Below are 19689 nucleotides of genomic sequence, written 5' to 3'. Positions count from 1 at the left end.
GGGGGCCATTCACACCAGCCAGTTCAGGGGCCAGGAATCGCCCTCCCTAGAGCTCTTGCACTGTGTGGGGCCGGAGGACCCCGGGGAGCTCCTCCATCAGGGCCAGCTGAGGAAGAAAGCCAGCTCCTCTCCCAGGCCCTGCCAGGCGCGAGCTCCCCCACAGAAAGCCCTGGAGGGTGCACACGGGCCGTGGGCCCTTCCTGCTGGCCCCTGCAGCAGAGGGGCCGACCGAGGCCTGCAAGGACATGTGCTGCTGCCCCCCATCAACGCTGGGCCTGGCGCTCGGGGCTGAGCCTTGGACTCACAGCCACCGGCCCAGCCAGGCCCACCTGGCACCCCTCCCCATGACCAGCGGAACAGCCAGCACTCCCGGACGGCAGGGCAGGCTCGCCCCAGCCCGAGCAGGCAGACACCATGGGGGGGTCACTGCCTCGCCCCTGCCCCCTGCCTGAGCCACAGGCCTCATGTGCCGCTGTGCGTTTCTGATCGTTTCTAACGCTGCCGACATTCAGAAATCCGACACACACACCAACTCCAGTTCCTGGGCACAGATCTGGTATTGGAGCCCCACGGCAGCTCTGCCCTGAGCCCACCCTGCCGGCCACTCCCGCCATGTGGACGCCACTGCCGTGGGCTCAAGAGGCCGGCCCGGTCCCACCTCGGCACTCGCCGCCCACACACAGGAAGGCTGAGCCCCCGCCATGGACCGTTTTTGTGGGCACCGGGGGGGCATGGCCTGCAACTGCAGTGTGCTCTGGAGTCCAACTCCTGTCTCAGGAGGCTGCCCCCACCTCACCCCTCCCCAAACGGAGTCCGCCACATGGTGCCGTCATTCTCGCCAGCAGCCCGGGCGTCCAGGGAGCGGGCGGGCAGCGGCGTGGGGGCCTCCCCTCAAGTCCTTGGTGCCAGGTGCTACTCCAGAACCACAGTGCCGCCCACTGCCTCCAGGGCCGCCTTGATCTTCTCGGCCTCGGCCTTGGTGACGTTGGCCTTGATTTCCTGCGGCAGGGACTCCACCAGCTTCTTCGCCTGCCAGGAGAGCAGAGTCAGGACTGGGGGGCCCGGGCCACCGCAACCGACTCACAGGGAGGGGAGGAGACAGTGGAGGCCCCCCGGCAGCCCCCAGCCCCACCTGGACCAGGTTGATGCCCTGGACGTAGTTCTTGATTTCCTTGATCAGCTTCACTTTGTCCACAGGCTTCGCCTCTGTCAGGCGGACGGTGAAGTGTGTCTGCTCTTTTTGCTTGGGGATTTCTTCCTCTTCTGCCACCTTGAGGAGGGGGCGTGGGGACGAGGCGAGAGAGGGAGGGGTGAAGCAGACAGTCGCAGAAGCACGTGGGTGGGGCCTGGGCAGGCACCCCTGGGACACCCCTGCAGAGCTGCGGGGCCCGCGGGAGAGGCCCGGCCAGCTGCTGCCCCAACCAGCCTTCTTTCCCTTACCCGCTGGTCACAGCCGAGACCTGGCTGCCACCAGCACGTCTCCACCCCCAGAGGCTGTTCCCAAAGAACCACCCTTCACCCCGTCTTTATCCCCAACAGTGTACTTTTCTCATCTCTTAAAGTCGCAACTTACGAGACAGGAAAGGGTGATCTCAAGTCCTAAGGAAAAGGGTGCCATATCCAGTCCTCAGCTAAGCCCAGGCTTATGTACCAACGGAAGACGGACAACAGTCCTAACCTCCACCGCCACCAAGTGACCAACGAAGGGACAATGGGGCCACAGCTGTGACATGCGATGAAGAGTGTCAGAGGGCCACACGTCCTGGTCGCCGGGGCACCCGTTCATTCTCAAAAGCGATCCATTTTGGGGTGACAGATTATATGGCAACCTTCTCTATTCCTATCCCAGATGTTCAGCCTTTAAAGACACCTCTGGCTCACAGGTGGGACAGGTGACTGCACTTGGTGCCCCACAGACGCAGGAAACGAATCCAGAATGTGGGAACAGCTCAGCTAGTTTCCTCAGTAGGTGACGGCCAGGGGAAGGGGCCAAGGGCACAAACGCAGGTTAAAAGGGTGGCTCAGGAGACCCAACACCCAAATGCAATACACAGAACACGTGCAGATTTGGATGAACCAACTGGTTAAAAAGTCTGAAGGTGTCAGGACATCAGACCACTGACAGCTCCGTCAGCTGTGCTAAGGGGAGGTGGTTTCCCAGGAGACGTGTGCTGAAGCACACAAAGATGGAAAGATGCTTCAGCTCTAGCAGCCACAAACATGGGAAAACCTTGACAATTACTGGATCTGGGTGACGGGTTTGTGGGAATTATTGTGCTACTCCTTCGTTTGTCTACATGCCTGCGATTTTCCCAAACAAAAAACACCAAAAACAAAAAGAGAAAACCCAACATGGGGTTTGAAACCTAAGGGTTCCTTGCAGTGACCCGAGCCTGCCCCCAGCCGTCCAGCTCTCTGAGCTCTTGTCCTCCTGGGAACCCAGCTGCCATCACCTCTGAGCTCACCTCCCAGAATTCGGCCCGTGCTGGCCCTGTCCTGGGGCCTTGTGCTCCCCCAGAAGGCAGGTACTTCTCTCTTTCATCTCCTTCCCATACCCCCAGATGCCACCTCTGCGCTGAGGCCTTCTGTGAAACTGCAACCCTCTCTCCACCTTAAGCTTTTTCCCTACTTCTTCCCCAGTGCACTTATGACCTCATGGCAATCTCTATAGTTTTCTTTTTTCTTTTTCCTCTGCTTTGGCTTGCCATCTGTTCCCCTCCATTAGGACCCTGGTGCCCACATGGCCACAGGCTGTGTTTCCTGGCAGAGGACATCCCAGGGCAGCTGCAGAGTGGGTTGGAGCCCACAGCACGTACGGATGTGCAGGCTGCATGGGGACAGCTACAGGACGCACGGATAAGGGGCAGCTAAAGAAGTCTGGCCCGGTGGAGAACCAGGCACGGAGAAGTGCCCCCTTCTGCACAGGACCCTGGCTCAGGCTCACCTCAGGCGTGGCCACGGCAGCTCCAGGCATCAGGCCGCCCGCCGGCATGAGGCCAACGTCCTGGATCTTCAACGTTTTCTGAGAACAGAGAGCAGTTTCGGTGGCCGGCAGTCACACCCCCAATGGCTAAGTGAAGAGACAAGCTCAGGACAGCCCATCTGGCGCGGTCCTGGCACCCGGGAAGCTTTTTACAACACATCAAGCTTTTAACCTCTTCCAGGCGGGAGACATTGCCGTGGGCCCCAGCCCAGACCCTGGGCCCCGGGCGCTGGTCTGCACTGGCTCTCACCTTCAGGAGCTCGTTGAGGTCCGAGATCTCCAGGAGCGTGAGCCCGGCGATGTCCTGGACCAGCTGCTGGATCTTGGGAGGGTACACCTTGGGGGCGTTGTCTAGTGGGGCACCCGCGAGGGCCTCACCCCGTCGGTGGCTGCTGCTCCTCAGGTGCCGCCAGGCACTGATTCCTGGCACCTGTTGCCTGCCCCCCGTTCAAAAGCAGCCTATCAGCCGCGGCACAGGCCGTGCCAGGAGCCCAGCTGCTGGAAACCACCAAGCTCCTTGGTCCCAACCCGGGTTCCCAGATCACAAGAATCCCCGGAGATAAGGAGCACGTTCCTAAGGCGTCTTAAGACTTTCAGAGAGCCCTAGAAATCAAAACTGTCTGCAAGGACGCTACCCAGACCGTATCTGCCCAGTAGACGATAAACAAGCCCTTAAATCGTAGTTTGCTTCACCAAGCCTTACAAAACGTGGGTCGCCTCGGCAGCAAAACGCGGGAACCCACTGTTGGACTCGTAGCTCGTCACTTTGCAGATGAGGAAACCGAGGCCCGGAAGGGGCCAAGGACTTGCGCAAAGTCACCCGAGGGCCGAGCCCGGGGCTGACCCCGGATCTCCAGCCACGCAGACCCTGGCGCTCTCCGCCGCCCGCGCGGGAGGCTGTCCGCCACCATGTCCCCGACGGGGTCCTCCCGGGCCGCCTGCGGGGGTGGCCGCCAGCCCGCTGCCCCGCACCGGCCACCGCCGGGACCTGCTCCCCTCAGCGCCCGGCCGGCCCAGGCCGCACGCCACCCCAGCCCTGACCGCAGGCCCGGTCCTCGGCGCCCGGAACCCCAGCGGCCGCCACTGCGGTTCGCAATACCTGGCGAGGCGGAGCGCGGCGCAGCGTAGCCCGAAACATGGCCCCCCCAGGGGGAGAGCGGCCACCGGCAGCATCGCTCCGCGGGCGGGAAGGTCACACGCGGGTCCCCAGGAGGAGGGACGCTCTAGCCGCCAGGGAGCATACGAGTCCAGGAGGACGCTCTAGCCGCCCCGGAGCATGCGAGCCAATGAGGGACGCTCTAGCCGCCGCGTAGACGCCCGGGGACGCTCTAGCCGCCGCGGAGCATGCGAGCCGAGGAGGAGCGCTCTAGCCGCCGCCGGGCATGGTCGCGGGAAGGGACGCTCTATCCGTTCGGTGCTGGCGTCCCCTCGTTTCCCGCGATCCCCGGCGGCGAACCGCGCAGGCGCAGTAGCGTCCACGGCGGCGGCCTCTGCCCGGGTCCTCGCAATGCCCGCGATTCGCACAGCGGCGGGGCCTGGACGCCGCCCCGCGCTCCCTGCACACGTCCACCGGGAACGGCCCCCGGGCCTCCCGCTGGCCGCTGCCGACAAAATGGCGCCAGGCGCTCCCTGCTGCAGGACTTTCGGAGCTCCCGGCCCACCTGGGCCCATGGCGCGGCCAGGGGCGGCCGGGAGGGCCTCCGGCGCCCCCCACGGCAGTGTCCCAGCCCGGGGCCAGCATGGCCGGGCCTCTTGGGAGGAGGGGCGGGGTCCATCCGCCCCCCGCAGCCTCGCCGCCGGGACACGAGGGGGCCGGCCCCGCTGGGGGCCGCGGCTCTGTCGGTTTCTTTTGCAAACACCCTGTCGCGTGTCCCCTCCTGTAAACCCGCAGGCTCCGGGTTGAGGAAAACGTTTTCTGTTCCTCCATCTGTGGATGCCTGGAAAACGTGTGGAGTGAGGGGCCGGCCGTGCTGCACTCCGTGGACATCGCTGTGCCCTCGGCGGGGCCCAGGCCGGCCGGGCACCTTCCGGCAGCGGCTCAGCACTGGCCGAGGGCTGTGATAAAAGGGCTCGGAGCCTGGGAGGAAAGGCCGGCCCTTCAGCCGGAGAGGAGAATCGAGGCTTGGCTCCTGCGGCCTGGCTGCCCGCCCCCTCTGCTCTCACCCCCTTAGACAATGCCTTCCTCTCCGCCCAGCTCCCAAGCACACAGATTTGTGGGGTCCGGAGAGACCAGCACATCCTGTCCTTTCCTCCAACAGCTCAGACCCTTCAGCTTTTGTTTTCCAGTCTCCTCTGCCAGCCCCTGCAGAGTTGCTGGCAAAGGACACTGTGACGTTTCTGGGCCTTTGGGTTCTATAGAAGCAGCAAGACAAGAGGCCTCTCTCTTCCCAGCTAAAGTCTCAGATGCCACAGCTGCCTCCTTTTCTGAGAAGAACCGGGGCTGGAGCACCCCTGACTCAAGGTCAAAAGCAGCCATGCGGTCAGCAAGGGCAGCGTTTGACCAAGCTCGCGTGGCCTCTCCACACCTGCTTCTCTTGCCCTGAAATTTCCAGTCCTTCCCTTTGCAGAGGAGCGACCGGGGAGCTCACCGAGGCCGGGGCAAGTGAGGCCTGCACGGTATTTTAAACTTGGGACCTGAAGGGCTGAGTCTGTTATAGGCATTCATTCTTGATCCCCATTCAGCTGGCGTATGTCAGGCTAGGGACGGGGACCCTGAGCCCTCAGCCCATTCTCATCAACCCTGCACCCTTTCCTTGAGAGAAGAAACAGCCAAGTTTGGGGGGCATCAGTGGGAAAAGCCAGGCTGTTTCAGCAACTTGAAGATGTGGAGGGTGGACAGCAGATTCAGTCAAGCCAGGAATCAGCGGGCCTAGGTGGGAGGCCCGCCAGTGTGTTAGGGCCACCTCTCCAGCTGAGGTTTAAGGGATGCACCTCTTAAGTCAGGGTGGGGTGGGGTGGTGGAACCACTTGGAGCTGGGCCTGGGTGGGGGCCCCAGCCATCACTCTCTAAGCAAACACTGGGATTCTCTTTGAAATGTATTTTATTATCACGGTTCAGTTCGTCTACTCGGGGCACTGGATGAGAGATGGCAGCTTAGAAGCAGAAAAGCCAAGATACGTAAAGCCTCCACCCTCGGCTATGGAGGGCACCGGCCGCCTCCCTGCAGCGGGCTCTGCAGAGCCCACATGATGTGACGCAGCCTCGGGCAGGCCAGGGCGGTGGCCCCCTCTGAGCAGGTGACACTCCCTACCCTGGGGACCCAGCCTCAGACAGTGATGCGGGTGGAGCCTGGGGGCCAGGAGGCTGCAGGCCAAGGATGGAGACGAAGGGAGGCTCCAGGGAAGGGGGCTGGAGGTGTCTGGGACACGGGTGGGGCTGCCGCTCATGGAGAAGGGACACTACGCGGCAGCGCAGGGGGCGCGAGGTGAGCTGGGGTGGAGGCCGTTCCTTGGCCGTAGTGTTACACCGGGAGCGCCCAGGCGGGATCAGTCGAACGAGATGAGCTGGGCTTCGGGGCCCTGTGCCGGCGGCCCCTGGGCAGGTGGTGGGGCCACGGGGGGCGGCTGCTGGGGGGGGGCCCCCAGAGGGCGCCATCTGCGTGGAGGGAACCAGGCAGGGGAGCACGCGGCCCCCACCTTCATGCCTCCCTGCCCGGCCAGATTCCAGGGCCTTCAGGGCCCCACCTGGCACCTGAGGACCCCCAACCTGCTCCTTCCAGCTCAGGTCCCCCGTCCTCTCTCCGCACCTGGCAGAGCACCTGCAGCTGGGACATGCTGGATGCCGACTGACCTGAACTGAGGCCTCGGGCTTCCTTCTCACCGTGAGATCCCCGGATGCGGTGCACACACAGCTGTGCGTGCTCTGCCTGCCTGCACTCTGCTCCCCAGGGCGACTCGCCTCTGGGGAGGCCATGAGGGCCAGTCACACTCCCTCCCATCTGCTGGCTCATGCGACGGGGGAGCTAGGCCCTGCTGTGCCCACAGCCTGTGAGCATGGGGACGCGCAGAGGCTTACCTGCTGGTACATGGGCTGCTGCCCTGAGATGTAGGGCTGCTGGGGGGGCAGGGGCGTGTCCTGGCTGGGGAGGGTGCTCATGAGATTCTGTGGAGAGCGAAACAAAGCCCACCCTGAGGAGAAGGCGCCGACCAGACGGGGTCGTTTCTGATCGGGCCGGTGGAGCAGTGACAGGAGCCCAGGGCCGGCGGCCTCACGGGAGCCCGTCGTCTCACCTGCATGCTGTAGGGCTGGTAGCCCATGGAGACCGGCTGGCTGCCCACATAGGCCATGGTCCCCGACTGCGGCGGCTGGGAGATGGGCGGGAGGCTCTGCGGGGGCTGTGCAGTGACGCTCTACGGGGGGCAGGGGTAATGAGGGAGGAGCTTGCCCACTCCCATCCCAAGCCTGGCTCTACCCGGCAGGTGGGAGTGGTGACACCTACTTACCTGATAGCCCTGGGTGGGGGTGGGCTGGTAGGACGAGTAGGCTGGGCTGGCAGTGGGTCCCGCCTGGGCCTGGGGCACTGCCTGCCCACCAGGGGCTCCTGCCGGGTACACGTAGGCGGCCACCAGGCTGGGATCTGTGTGCAAGGAGGCAGGTGAGACGGAGGACCTGGGTACGGGAGACGGGGATGGTAGGGACGGGGCGCTCCGCTGATGGTGGCCTCTCTGTAGGGTTGTGACTTTTAGAACCAAGTTAAGCATCTTTTTACTGTGGCCTGTGTACTCTCGGAGCGAGCAGTAAATGTGCTGAGGATAATGAGAGGCAGAGAGTTACACGTGTGGAAAGGGGAAGGGAACGCTGCACCACAGGGGCCGGAGCTGGAGGTATCAGAGTAAGCGCAGCTTGTAACACAGGTGAGGGCGTGTACATGTCTCACACACACGTGCATTTGCCAACTGCCTGCTGGGAGGACCTAGAATCAGTGCACACACCGAGAACCCAACCATCTTGAACACCAGTCTCCACCACAAGGAGCCAGGGCTCCTTGGAGAAATGCTGGCTCCAAGGCCAGGGAAGCCCAAGGCGAACATACAACAGCTGCAAACACATTTAAGTGACGAGAACACATCAAAAGGTCACCGGGGCCAGCTGAGGGGCCCCCAGAGGCCAATGCAGAACAGCCCAAAAAGCAAAGAAATAGCAGCAGGGAAGGACTGCGGCCTTGGAGTAAGTGAGAGCCTGTGAGTCCACACAGCTACGGATGACAAACAGCTAAAGCAGGAGGAGGAGGAGGAGTTGGGACCTTCCTCACAGCAGAAAGAAGCTAACCCACAGGAAGAACGGCGGTTAGGAAGTCACTGCTGGGCTCTGAGGACACTGGGACCCCCTGCATCATCTCAGGGGGGTCTCCCCATAAGCAGGGGGAGCAAGTGCTGCCTATGCCAAGGCTCGGCCCTCTGGTGACCCCACCCCTGGGGAGCACAGCACTGCTTCCGGGGCATTCTGGACCATGCACAGGCCCGGACACCCTCAGCAGACAACAGCAGGCGAGCCCCACTGGGGGGGCTGGAGACACTGAGGGACCAAGGGGGACTGGGCAGGACATGGCCAGGGCACCCGGCTCAGGAGAGGGTGTGCCTGCCTGGGTGTGAGCATGGAGGGGCCCTATAGTTCACATTTGTGGGAGCTACAACCTTCTTCTTATCGCTCTTAAGCTTTTGTAAATGTAAAACTATGTCAGAAGTAAAGATTTCTTTCTACTTGTTAAATTGTACTTTGAAAGTTATCACTGTTACGTATGTATGTTAAATTTCACAAAAAAAGGTATTTCCCCCACTTCACCCCCCCCAAAAAAAGTAAACTAAAGAAGAGCGTCGTGGTCCGAGGCTCGCCTCGGGGGACCAGGACCCCCAGCTGTTACCTGCTCTGCTTGTTACCTGCTCCGCTCACAGGCATGCTGGGGTAGGGGCCGCCAGCCGGGCCGGGCTGGCTCAGGTACACGGCGTGCATGGGGGAGCCCTCCACGGAGCCGGCCGGGCTGAAGGTGCCAGGGAAGCTGGCCGGGCCGGAGGGCTGGTAGATGACACCCCCGGCCGCCGGCATGGCCTGGAGCTGGGGACAGAGGGGAAAAGGCCATCAGAGCCAGCCCAGCCGCAGCCCTGGGGGGCGAGCGCGTGGCGGGGGCATGCCTGCGCGTAGGGCAGGGGGAAGGCGGGCATCTGCGCGCGCATCTGGATGGTCTGCTTCTGCTGCTCCAGCCGCATCTGCCGCTCCTTCTCCTGCTCCTGCAGGCGCTGGATGGCCAGCTGCCGCTGCACCTCCAGGTACTCCTGCGGGGACGGGGGGGCCGTCAGGGTCAGCCTCACCCCCATGCCGCCCACCTGGCCCGGGGCACCCGCTGCACCTGCTTCTTCTGCCGCATGATCTCGAGCTTCTGGGCCAGCTGGATCTGGCGCTGGCGCTCGGCCTCCTCAGCGGCACGGCGCAGCTTCTCACGGTGCTCCTCCCGCAGGGCGCTGAGCGCGGCCCGGGCATCGCGGATCTGGGCCAGCTTGTCCTGCAGCCCCTCATAGTACACTGTGGGGACAGGGCAGAGGCGCTGGGCTCGGCCCCCCCACCAGAGGCCCCCAAGGATGCCCCTGGCCCCTGGCCCGCCGCCCACATACGCCTGCGCTCGTCCAGCTGGTTGAGCAGCTCGAGCAGCCGGGGGTGCATGCTGTTGATGGACTGGAAGAGGGAGAGCACGGCCGAGTCGTTGGTGACGCTGCGGCCCCGCACGTGGTTGCTCCTCACGCGGTTGGCGAAGGTGGTGACGGCGCTCTGCAAGGCCCTGAGGAGCTGCCCGTGGCTCGCCTCTGCCTCCCCGTTCTGCACCTGCTGCGGGGGACCAAGGGGTCTGGCTGAGCACCACCGCGCCGAGCGCCAGCTCCCCGGCAACCATGCTCCCCCTTACAAACGAGGCGACCGAGGCGCAGCTGCTCAGGGGCCGAGTGGGATTGGCGCTCACGCAGTCCGTCTGGCCTCATGACCCTCCGGGCCACCCCTCGAGGCCACGAGTCTCTTACTCGGGCCAGCAGCGGCCCGAAGCCAAAAAATGCCAGGGTCTGATGGGGCTCGGGCTGTCCTGGAATGAGCGTCCCCAGGGTCCTGGGCCACGGCTACACCAGGTCTGTCCAATCATGAGTTCTTGGGACAGAAAAGTCTTTCAGGGTGAGGCCCATGGCCGCAGCTGCTCCTCCTGTGAGGCAGGGTCCCCTGCTCCAACCCTCCCTCCTGCGATGACGGCCCCTCTGCCTGGTGCTGTGAGAGGCCACATGACCCCTGGCCCGTGTGGGAGCTGAGCCCAGCTTACCTCACCAAACAGCCCAGCAGAGGGGGTGATGGGCTGAGAGTCCATCTCCTGGAGGGGCGTCTGCAAGAGACCAGAGGGTCGGTGGGGTCCAGCCTCCCTGGCACCTCCCCCCAACCAGGGCCGCAGACGGGAGGCCTGGGATTGACCCCTCACCTCCAGCATGCTGCTGGGGGCTGCGTGGCCCTCCCCGGGCTGGGCGGCTGGCTCCACCAGGGGGACGGGGGCTGACGGTGTCGGGCTCCTCCGGGCCTCCTCCTGCTTCTTCTCCCAGTAGTTCCGGTTGAGGTACCGAGCGAGCTGGCAAAGGCGGGAGAGGGGTCACTTCTCTGGGCGGAAAGCAGCAGGGGAGGCCGCTACTCAGGCTGCTGTGCCCTTACCTCGGGGTCAATGTCCTCGGCCAGGGGCGCTGATGAGTTCTGGGGAGAGAAAGGGTTTGAGGAGGCACAGCTCGGGTATCCTGATGGCCACCGAGGCGGGGAGCTCAGGCCTCACCTCCCCCAGTCCCTCTTGATGGCAGGAGAATGTGCAGCGAGCAGTTCCTGCTGGCTGCCTGAATCCCAGCCCGGGGGGCTGTCTTCATGAGTTGCCTTTCCACCCACTGCTGCGCTCCCCAGAGCCCTGTGAGGGTCCCAGTTAGAGGAAACTTGCCACCCTCCATTCCCAGAGAGTTTGTGTCTCCCTCCCGCGTTGCAGGGGGCTGAATGTGCACCTCTCCCACTGGACGAGAGGGTTGTAAGGCCCCAGGGAGGCCTGGCTTCTGGGAACCCGCTTCCCTCTTGGGGCCAAGCCTGTGGGCTCCGTAACTTGTCGAAGGCCCAAGGCTCCCTAGCTGGGGCCTGCAGTGGGGGTCCCACAGCATTGGCTTCACTCCCCTGCACCCCTGGGGTCCTCCCCACAGGACCCCACCCCGCAGCAGAGGAAGGGGTGGAAGCTGCTCTGCTCTGAGTCCTGGGGCTCTGAGGGGAAGGGGAACAAGCCCATGGGGGGCGGCCCTCACCACGGGAGATGAGTAGAGGCTGCTGGCAGGAGGTGCGGACGAGGCCACGGGTGCGGGCTCTGCCTTTGGGTAGGCGGAGTAGGTGGACTTCTGTCTCTGAAACGGAGCCAGGAGAACGTGGCCCGGGACACTCTGGCCCCACCTAGCACCTGGGGACCCTGGCTGGTCAATGCTGGCACCTCCCGGAGGCCGGGGTCCCCTCTCCCTGGGCCTGCTCGGGGGCCCAGCCCCACGCACCATCCTCTCCTTCTCCTCGGCCTCCGACTGCGACAAGGCCAGAGCCAGCTGCAGCTCCTCCTCCTCCTGCAGGGCCGTCTCGTCCCTCTTGGGGGGCAGCTGGGCAGACAGGGCTAGGTGAGGGGGCTGTGGGGAGGGACACCCCAGCTGGCCCAGGGGACGTGGGGAGCCGGCGTACCTGCGACTGCTGCGAAAGGGGGCTGGTCAAGTACTCCGGGGGCAGCTCGGTGGAGGAGGAGGCCTTTCCTTCCGCCTTCCTGGGGGCACAGCAGAAGCTGCAGGGGCCGAGTGCCAGACGCCACCCACCCCCCACCGTTCCTGCCACGCGCTCCCGTGAGCTGTCCCTACAGAACGACAACAGGGACTCCACAGGACACACAGCCACGCCTGGAGAAAGGCAGGGTCACTCGGCTGGTTTGGGGCTGTTGTGTCCCCCAGAAAAGCCAGGTCCTTTTAATCCACTCTTGCGGGAGCAGGCCTATTGTGGTGGGACCTTTTGATTGGGTTGTTTCCGTGGAGACATGGCCCACCCACTCAAGGTGGGTCTGAGTTAGTTTACTGGAGTCCTCAGGAGAGCACAGAGCCAGCACAGACCCAGACACTTGGAGATGCAGAAGAAGGACGTTTGGAAACACTGACCTAAGAGACACTTAGAAAGAAAAATACCCAGAGGCATCTTGGAGATGGCATTGACAACAGAACCAGGACAGAAGCTAAGAGACAAAGCCCAGAGTTTGCCCCAGAAGAGCTAAGAGAGGACCCCCAGATCCTTAGAGAGATATGCCTGGGAGAAAGAAGCAAGGACACACAGGAGCTGAGAGAGGCTCAGACAGAAGCCCAGAAACATTTTGGAGAAGCAATGGAAAGCAGAAGCTAACCCCAGGAGAGGCCCAGCAGACTCTGATCATGTGCCTTCCCATGTGAGAGGAAGCCCCGATGCCATCGGCCTTTTTTCAGGGAAGGTATTGTCCTATTGATGCCTTAATGAGGACATGTTCATGGCCTTAAAACTGTAGATTTGTGAACTAAAAAATCCCCACTGTAAAAGCCAACCCATTTCTGGTATTTTGCATTTTGGCAGCTTTAGCAAACCAGAACAGTCACTGCTTCCCGGCCACTCGAGGCCACAGCCTCCCCTGTGGGTGGAGGCTGACCCCGAGGCCCCCGGGGAGGCCCTGCCTGGTGCCCAGGCTGAAAGGGGACGGAGAGGACGGCAGCGCCTCCAAGGCGCTCAGGCAGGCCTTGCACACCGTCCCTGGGAGCTGCCCCACCGAGGCCGCACGGGCACTCGGGATCCCAGCCCAGGATCTGTCTCCTGGCCCTGGCGTTTTCGCTAAGACAGATCAAGGTGCAGCTGCAGCGGAAAACCAGCTAATGTGAGTAGAGGACACGAAGGAGCCACAACATCCCCAACTCGCCTCCGTCCCAGAACCCGCCGACTCAGGAGAGAACTGCGGGGACACGCGTGGGTGAGTGGCTGAACACAGAGAACTACAGCGGGCAGGGGCCTTCAGGGGGGGAGCTGCCGCCTCTGCACAGGATGGGACCCACGGCACCTGCGGTCCCTCAGCTCGAGGAAACATCAGCCCCCCACCGAGGGACGTGCCACAAGCGCCTGGGCACCTTGGGTGGCAGCACAGAAAAGGCCAGGAACCCTGTACCTGGTTCAGGGGGCTAAGGGGGGTGACGGCCCAGTGCGGCGCCACGTGTGGCCCAGGACAGACCCAGATGGGGACAGAGAGTGCCACGTGGGGTGTTACCAGGACAACTGCGAAACGGGTGCAGGGACAGCATGAGACGCGCTAAGCTAAGCGGGAGAACGTCCTCATCCTTAGGGAGCACCTGCTGGAGCACTTAGGGGAAAGGGGTCCCGACGTGCGCGGCTCCCCCCATGCAGGGCAGGAGACACCCCCCCAGGCGGATGGGGGGACAGAGGGAACCAGCTCAAGTCCCCACAGCAAATGCGAACACCTGAGGACTCCAGCCCCGAGGTCTTGGAGACTTTTCTGTAAGTGTAAAACCATTTCCAAACTAAAAAACCACAACTCAGATAAAACCAAAATACAAGAACCCAGCCGCGGGTCCGCTGTACCCACAGTGCAGAGACCAAGAGGCCTCGCCCACCCGCCCGCCTGCTCTAGAGCTCGGGACTGGGGGGAGCAGCTGCCGGCTCACCCCAGGAACTCCTCCTTGGTGACGGGGGCGGCCGGTGAGCTAAAGGGGCCTTTCGGAACCCCAAGTTCTTGGGATCTGCCAACAGAGGTGGGAAGCCCACTGTCATGGAGAATGAAGACCCCCATCCAGAGAGCCAGGGGCGAGGAGGAAGGAGGGAGAGTGGGCTGAGGGCAGGGGACGGAAGGGGAGAAGGTGGGGGAAGGGAGGGTGCGTGGGGAGGGCACCCACCTGTTGAGCTGCTCGTAGCAGGGCTCGCACACGCGCACTTCCTTCTCGATGCCGAACTTGGGGATGGTGGAGCACTTGGAGGAGCACTTCCCGCAGAAGATCTGCCCGCAGGCCCGGCAGTGGTGCTGGGGTGTCGGGGGGCAGCCAGTCACAGGGGCCCGGGGCTGGGCATCCCCCCAACAGCCCCCTGACCGCAGTGGCAGAGGCAGGACGGCCAGCTGCGGGGCAGTGAGTCCCGGGGAGACAGCCCTCCAGGAGGGCCAGCTTCAGCCACCGCGAGGGGGAGAGAAGCTCATTTAACAGGGAAAATGAACTGGAAAGTTTCCAGCGTTAAGACAACCACCCATCCGTGTGCGTCTCACAGAACTGCACGAGTTTTGCTGATGAAACGTGTGTGAAGACGGTGTGGTGCGCCGAGGGTCTGCTTACGGACGCCCCCAGGCCCGGGCTGAGGCACACTTGTGGGGACCATGGGGAGGGGGTGGTGGCTCGAGGGGTCAGGGCAGGAGAGCCAGGCCCCTGGGAACAAGCCACGAGGGTGCGGCAGGCACACACAAGGAGGCGGCCCCCGTGGGACCCCAGCCACCGACCCCAGGAGAGCTGGGCCATGACCCCAACCCGCACAAGCCCCCCAGGGCCGGGTCCACGCCCACCCAGACAGTGAGTGCGACTGGGACCCTCACTCCCTGCGGGAGGGCTGCGGCCTGGAGTGGCTCCCGTCAGCCAGGGCCGGGCTGGCTCCACTCACCTTGCGCGTCACCACCCCAAACTGCACGCGGCACCTGTGGCACTCCTCCGCGTCCACCCAGTCCGGAGCCTGTGGGCAGAGGTCAGTTCCAGAGGGCAGGGCCCCGGGCAAAGCGCCTCCCCTTGGCCTCCCAACAGCAGGGGCCCGCAGTCCACACAGGCAGGACGGCCCCCCGCAGCCTGGCTCCGGCGACACGGGCGAGGAAGGAGCCCCCTTCCAGAGCGCACCTGCTCCTTTTTAAAGGAGTAACTTCCAGACCGTCTGGTTTCAGAGAGGGGTGAACGCCGGCTGTGACAGCCGGTCCCACTAGCCATGGCCTAAGGCACCTTAAACTGCCCTGTCTCCGTCCTGGAGAACCTGCCTGCCCTGGAGGCAAAGTAGAAGCTCGCCCACCAATTCCCCCCAGAAAGCCGGGTTCCAGGGCACCCCCCATCTCCCCAGGACAGCCTGGCTCCCGGACCCCCAGCCCCCGCCCCCACTCACTCTCTCGGCGGCAAACATGGCATCGCTCTCCTTGAACTCTGGGAAGACATGTCCTGGAGAAGGAAGGCTGCAGTCACCGTGGACAACCACCTGGCCCACATGGGGCCTCGGGGGCCGCTTCCTAACCCCACAGGCCTGCAGGAGCACCCCAGGCTCCCCGAGGGGGCGGCAATGCACCGGGGCCCTCTCGGGAGGCAGCACAGCCCCATGCTCTTCCCGTGGCACCCACGCGCTCATGGGCTACAACCTTGTCGCGTTTCAGCAGAGGGGCTGGGAGGTTACAGCCGGGGCCACCCGGACCTGCCCACTCGGGGCCAACACCCCCAGCCACCTGTGCTCTGGCCTCGGGGCAGGACGCAGGCCTCATCTCCCAGGGCTGGGTCCCTCTCGGGCGGGTCTCCCCGGGGGTCCCCGCAGGGCTCCACACCCCCCAGGCCCTGCCGCTCTCTGGGCGACCCAGACTCTGAACGTTGTCCTTGTGTGTCCCTGGGGCACCCACTGCTCCTGCCCCAGTGAGGGTGTGCGGTCAGAGAGGCCAGGACCCACCTGCTCCCAGGACACCTCCCACCCGGCCCAGCCACGCCCCAGGGCTGGTCTTTACTCGCCCACCTGTGGACAGGCTCCGGCCAGTGGGGTGGCCCGACTGCTCACGGCCAGTGCCCAGAGCCTCAGACTGCACCCCCAGCCCCCCAGGCCCCTACCTTCCACTTTCATGATCTGGTACGTGTCCTGGACCACCTTGTACTTGGGCTCATTCCGGAAGGCATGCGCCCAGGCCTGGATCAGGTATAGGACTTTGTTGCGGACGCTTGCTTCCACTTGCCTCTGCACAGAAGAAGGACAGACCGGAGGACCGTGGGTACCAGGGGCCAGAGTGGACAGTTCAGGTCAGGAAGTGGTGGGGGCTGTGCAGCAACCGAGGTCTAGCCGTCCTGGGGGTGAACCTCTCGCCCGCCTGCTCGGGGCGTGGACGTCAAACCACTGCCCGCCTCACACTCTGGGGCTGCCCCGTGTACTGGGCCCTGGCCAGCCTCAGCCTTCCCCATGGTCCCCTGGCCCGTGCCAGCCCATCAGGCCGGGGTATGAGGATGCAGCCAACACCATCCAGCCCAAAAAGGCCCCCTCCTCAGTCCCAGCGGCCTGGAGAGCGGCATGGGGTGGGGGTGGGGGGCAATCCCTCTGGAAACATCCCCAGATACACACCCAGTCCCGAGTCCTCAGAGCTGCTGCTTCTGCCAAGCCGAGCGCAGCCCAGACGCACTTCTAGAGCTCCCTGAGAGGCTGCCTGGCCCTGGGGACCACCCCCCACCCGCAGCCCCCCTGACTCCCAGGCTCCGGGTCACCTTTTATATCACAGTCCCAGCTCACCACAGCCTCTGGGCTTCCGGAGGATTCTCCTCCAGACGAGGGAGAAATCAAGCCGGCCCAGGCATCTCCAGGCCGGGCTGTCTTCCCTTCTAACTCGCCCCCCGCACAGCACAAGCCACATTTACACAGCCCCTCCCAGGCCGCCTGTGCTGTCCTTTCCGCCTCCCTCCCCACAGAGCCCCTCCCGCCGCCTCCTCCCTGCTGCCCCTTCAGCAGAGCCCAGGAGAATGGGGGTTTCCTCAGGCCCCGCTTAGGGGGTCAGGACCATGTGCGTCCACCTGTACGTTCCACATGGCGCCCAGAGGGAAACCGGCCCCACCTGTCGGTCCCCCCACCTTCAGCAGCTCCTTCAGCTCCTCCATCGTCTGCTTGTTGGCCACCTCGTCATGCACCGTCTGCCCGCAGTTCTTCACCACAGACTCCAAGACCTGCAGCCCCCCGGGGAAGGTTAGGGTGGGGTGAGATGCTCCATGACCGGCAGGCCCCTAGACCAGCAGACCCCCCCCCAGCCAGTGCTGATGACAGGGTGTGACCCCACCCACTTCAGGGTGGCGCCCTGAGACACCCCCCCACCCCCACCCCAATTCCCTCAGGTGAGCTAGGCTGTGGCTCTGCCCCCATCTGGACTCCTAAGGGCCCCTCTCAGGGCGCTCAAGGCTTGGGGAGCAGCTCTCCTGCCTGCGGTGTGGGGGCCCTGGTTACCTCCAGGGCATACAGGGCCACGTGCGGGTTCTTGTCGTTGACTTTCTTCTTAATGGAACTCACGGCGTACTTGGCTCTGAAAGGAAAAGGGTGGTGGGTGAGAGCAGGGAGAGAAAGAGGAAAAGAAGACGGTCTCAGTAACTAACAATCCATATTCTTCCTTCCTAGCCCTTGAGAAACCTCAGACAAACATTAAGGCATCCACACGTTTCTGAGACATCAGAGAAAACCACGCTGCTGTCCCAAACCCGCCACAGTGCCAGCGTGCGCCCACAGCACTCCACGTACAGGCTGGACGCTGGGCAGCTACCACCACCGAGAACACCCCAGAATCTTGGGGGATGGAGCCAGTGGCACCAGCAATCTCAGGGCAGTGTGCAGCCACCCCCTGGCTTCTGAGCATGGCCCCAATTACTGCATGTCCCCCTGACCTCTGAGCATACCCCCCAATACTGCATGTCCCCCCAACCTGAGCACTGCCTCCCAATTACATGACCCCTGATCTTTGAGCACACCCCAATACTGCGTGTCCCCCAACATCTGAGCACTGCTCCCAATCACTGTGTGCATCCTTGCCTTCTGAGAACAACCCTCAAATCACTGCATGTCCCCCAATCTCTGAACATGGCCCCTACTTGCTAATGTCTCCCCAACCTTCAAGCACAGATCCCCCACTCACTGTGTGTCCCCCTGGCGGATCATGTCGCAGATCTGGAGGATGGACTCCCAGTCAGTCTCCAGCAGAAGCTGGCTGGTCGCTTTGTCTGAGAAATAAACATGCCCACTAGGAGAGCCAGCCCCGCTAGGGGATCCCCCAGGCAGCTCCCGGCTCAGCAACGGGGTGACTGGGGGGCTCCCTCCCTCTGACCACTTTAGACATTTGGACCAAAAGGAAAACCACATGAAGAGCCTCCTGAAATACAACGAGGACCTTTGCAGACGAGAAGGAATAGCTTGGAAGATAACTGTTGAGACCGGCGTCGTGGGCTTATCACGTGCCAGGTGCTGTCTGGTAGCATGAGTGAATCGTGCAAACGAGCAGTCGATTCTCGCTCAACCCCATGAGCCTGGCACTGCTTTCCCTCTCGACGGGGAGAAACCGAGGCAGAGAGGTGAAGTCACGGACCTCAGCCGCCCAGCTTGCAGTGGACAACACCAGGACTCACTCGTAAACCCCACGCAAGGCTGCTTCTCAACAGAGGCCTCTGCTGTGCAACATTTAACCCACCGGCAAAGACAACAGCTTAGACATGAAGAGGAACTCTGTACTCTGCTCGAGTACTTCGTGGGACAAAGGCAGAACTGACCTCCGAGAAAGACCCTCCAACCAAGCCCTCTAGTCTCTCCACACCAGTGTGGCCTTGACTAGACAAACATTCCACCTGTGTCATCTTCCCTGGAGACGTGCAAATGTATCCACAGTCAGTACTGATTCGGAGGTTAACTTTCAAGTTTATCCTCGGAGTGCTGCCCCACCCCACAAGGCTCACTCAGCGCACATTCCAGCAGAAAGGAAGGAGGTTCACGCAGGGGCCCCTGGGAACCCGTATTCAGAGATGGGAGGGCATCCAAAAAGCATGCCTCAGACACATTTCTATTCAGGGGATGGAGGACCCTCACACAAACATCCATTTTTCCTCTGAAAAGTCTGAGAAATATGGGAGGCTCGGTCAGGATCAGCAAGACTCCCGACAAGGAAAGGAAACGCATTCCTAAACCCAGGGGCACTTTCACCAGCCGGAGTTGGAAAAAAGGGGGAGGTGTGGTATTTTTCAAGGGAGGAGGACACCAGTTCCACCCTTTGGGGCCCGATTTTGGTTCATAACCCCAGATCCCATACAACCTACCCTTTCTAAAATACATTTCTTGGTCTATGGGGACTTCGCGTGGGACTGAGTCACCGAATCTCATGACTCAGGGCTCCTGACCTTTGGCCCACTCGGCCAGAGGCTTGTGGATCAGGGAGCGGGGCCCCGCTTATTTATTTGGGGAAAACCTACACTCCGCCGCCTGTTCCGCGCGGCCCGCAACGCCATCCCCGCTCGGCCACGGCCGCCCGATCGCCCAGGACTGCCGAGAGGCCCTGACGTCCCGGACGGGAGGCCGACCGAAAGGCCACACCTCGGGGGGGCCCTGGGGATCGGGGCCGCGGCGGCGAGAGCCGTGGGGCAAGGGGGCGCCGCGCTGACCCGGCCGCCGCTCTCCTCGCGGGAGCCCCCGGCCCAGAGGGAGGCCCGATCCCCGCGGGCCCGAGAGAAGCCCCCGACTCGGCCCCGGGTCGGCGGGGCGCGTTACCTAGGAGACGCTCGAAGGTGCCGCTACCGCGCCCCATGGCGACCTCAGCCCCGGACCCCCAGCCGCGGGCGCTCCCTCACTCCGAGCTGGCGCGCCCCCCGGCTTCCGCTTCCGCCTTTCCGCAGCGCGCGCACGCGCACGTCGCGGGGCCCAGCGCAGGAGCCGCGAGGAGGCGGATTCT

The 19689-nt window shown here is 63.4% G+C and overlaps 3 protein-coding genes across 4 annotated transcripts; 1 reads left to right on the top strand and 2 right to left on the bottom strand.

Annotated features, from left to right (window-relative positions):
• Positions 1-533: 533 nt before the first annotated feature.
• Positions 534-4265, bottom strand: MRPL12 (mitochondrial ribosomal protein L12). Its single transcript, XM_037810743.1, has 5 exons — positions 4083-4265; positions 3234-3420; positions 2945-3022; positions 1133-1270; positions 534-1029 (listed from the first exon to the last, which is right to left on the bottom strand). The coding sequence occupies exons 1-5, from the start codon at positions 4154-4156 to the stop codon at positions 913-915; spliced, it is 594 nt and encodes a 197-aa protein (XP_037666671.1). The 5' UTR covers positions 4157-4265; the 3' UTR covers positions 534-912.
• LOC119514934 (translation initiation factor IF-2-like) lies at positions 4240-8692 on the top strand. 2 transcript variants are annotated; one of them, XM_037810740.1, is made up of 2 exons: positions 4240-5585; positions 6042-8692. In XM_037810740.1, exon 1 carries the CDS (start codon positions 4328-4330, stop codon positions 5042-5044), a length of 717 nt encoding a protein of 238 aa, XP_037666668.1. In that variant the 5' UTR covers positions 4240-4327; the 3' UTR covers positions 5045-5585; positions 6042-8692. The 2 variants fall into 2 exon arrangements, with proteins under 2 accessions (XP_037666668.1, XP_037666667.1); XM_037810739.1 differs by having other exon boundaries at positions 4240-5599.
• Positions 6321-19635, bottom strand: HGS (hepatocyte growth factor-regulated tyrosine kinase substrate). Its single transcript, XM_037810663.1, is given in 23 exon segments — positions 6321-6554; positions 6556-6578; positions 6999-7085; positions 7214-7333; positions 7427-7560; positions 8861-9035; positions 9113-9253; positions 9328-9500; positions 9590-9800; positions 10276-10335; positions 10429-10572; positions 10653-10691; positions 11273-11368; positions 11510-11608; positions 11688-11766; positions 13913-14037; positions 14661-14729; positions 15144-15196; positions 15845-15968; positions 16847-16939; positions 17214-17289; positions 17893-17977; positions 19509-19635. Coding segments are annotated over 23 exon segments (2328 nt in total). The 5' UTR covers positions 19546-19635; the 3' UTR covers positions 6321-6469.
• Between the last annotated feature and the right edge of the window lie 54 nt (positions 19636-19689).

Source organism: Choloepus didactylus, chromosome 18 (assembly GCF_015220235.1).
Source record: "Choloepus didactylus isolate mChoDid1 chromosome 18, mChoDid1.pri, whole genome shotgun sequence".
Lineage (NCBI taxonomy): Eukaryota > Metazoa > Chordata > Mammalia > Pilosa > Megalonychidae > Choloepus > Choloepus didactylus.
This window is presented reverse-complemented; position numbering and strand designations above follow the sequence as displayed.

Bases quoted from the DNA above. Each gene is read 5' to 3' on its own strand.
- MRPL12 (XM_037810743.1), bottom strand. From the start codon at position 4,156: ATGCTGCCGGTGGCCGCTCTCCCCCTGGGGGGGCCATGTTTCGGGCTA. The intron at 1,271-2,944 runs GTGAGCCTGAGC...CCCCTCCTCAAG, and splicing joins CTGCCGTGGCCACGCCTGAG to GTGGCAGAAGAGGAAGAAAT. The intron at 1,030-1,132 runs GTGGGGCTGGGG...CTCTCCTGGCAG, and splicing joins AGGGCATCAACCTGGTCCAG to GCGAAGAAGCTGGTGGAGTC.
- LOC119514934 (XM_037810740.1), top strand. From the start codon at position 4,328: ATGCGAGCCGAGGAGGAGCGCTCTAGCCGCCGCCGGGCATGGTCGCGG.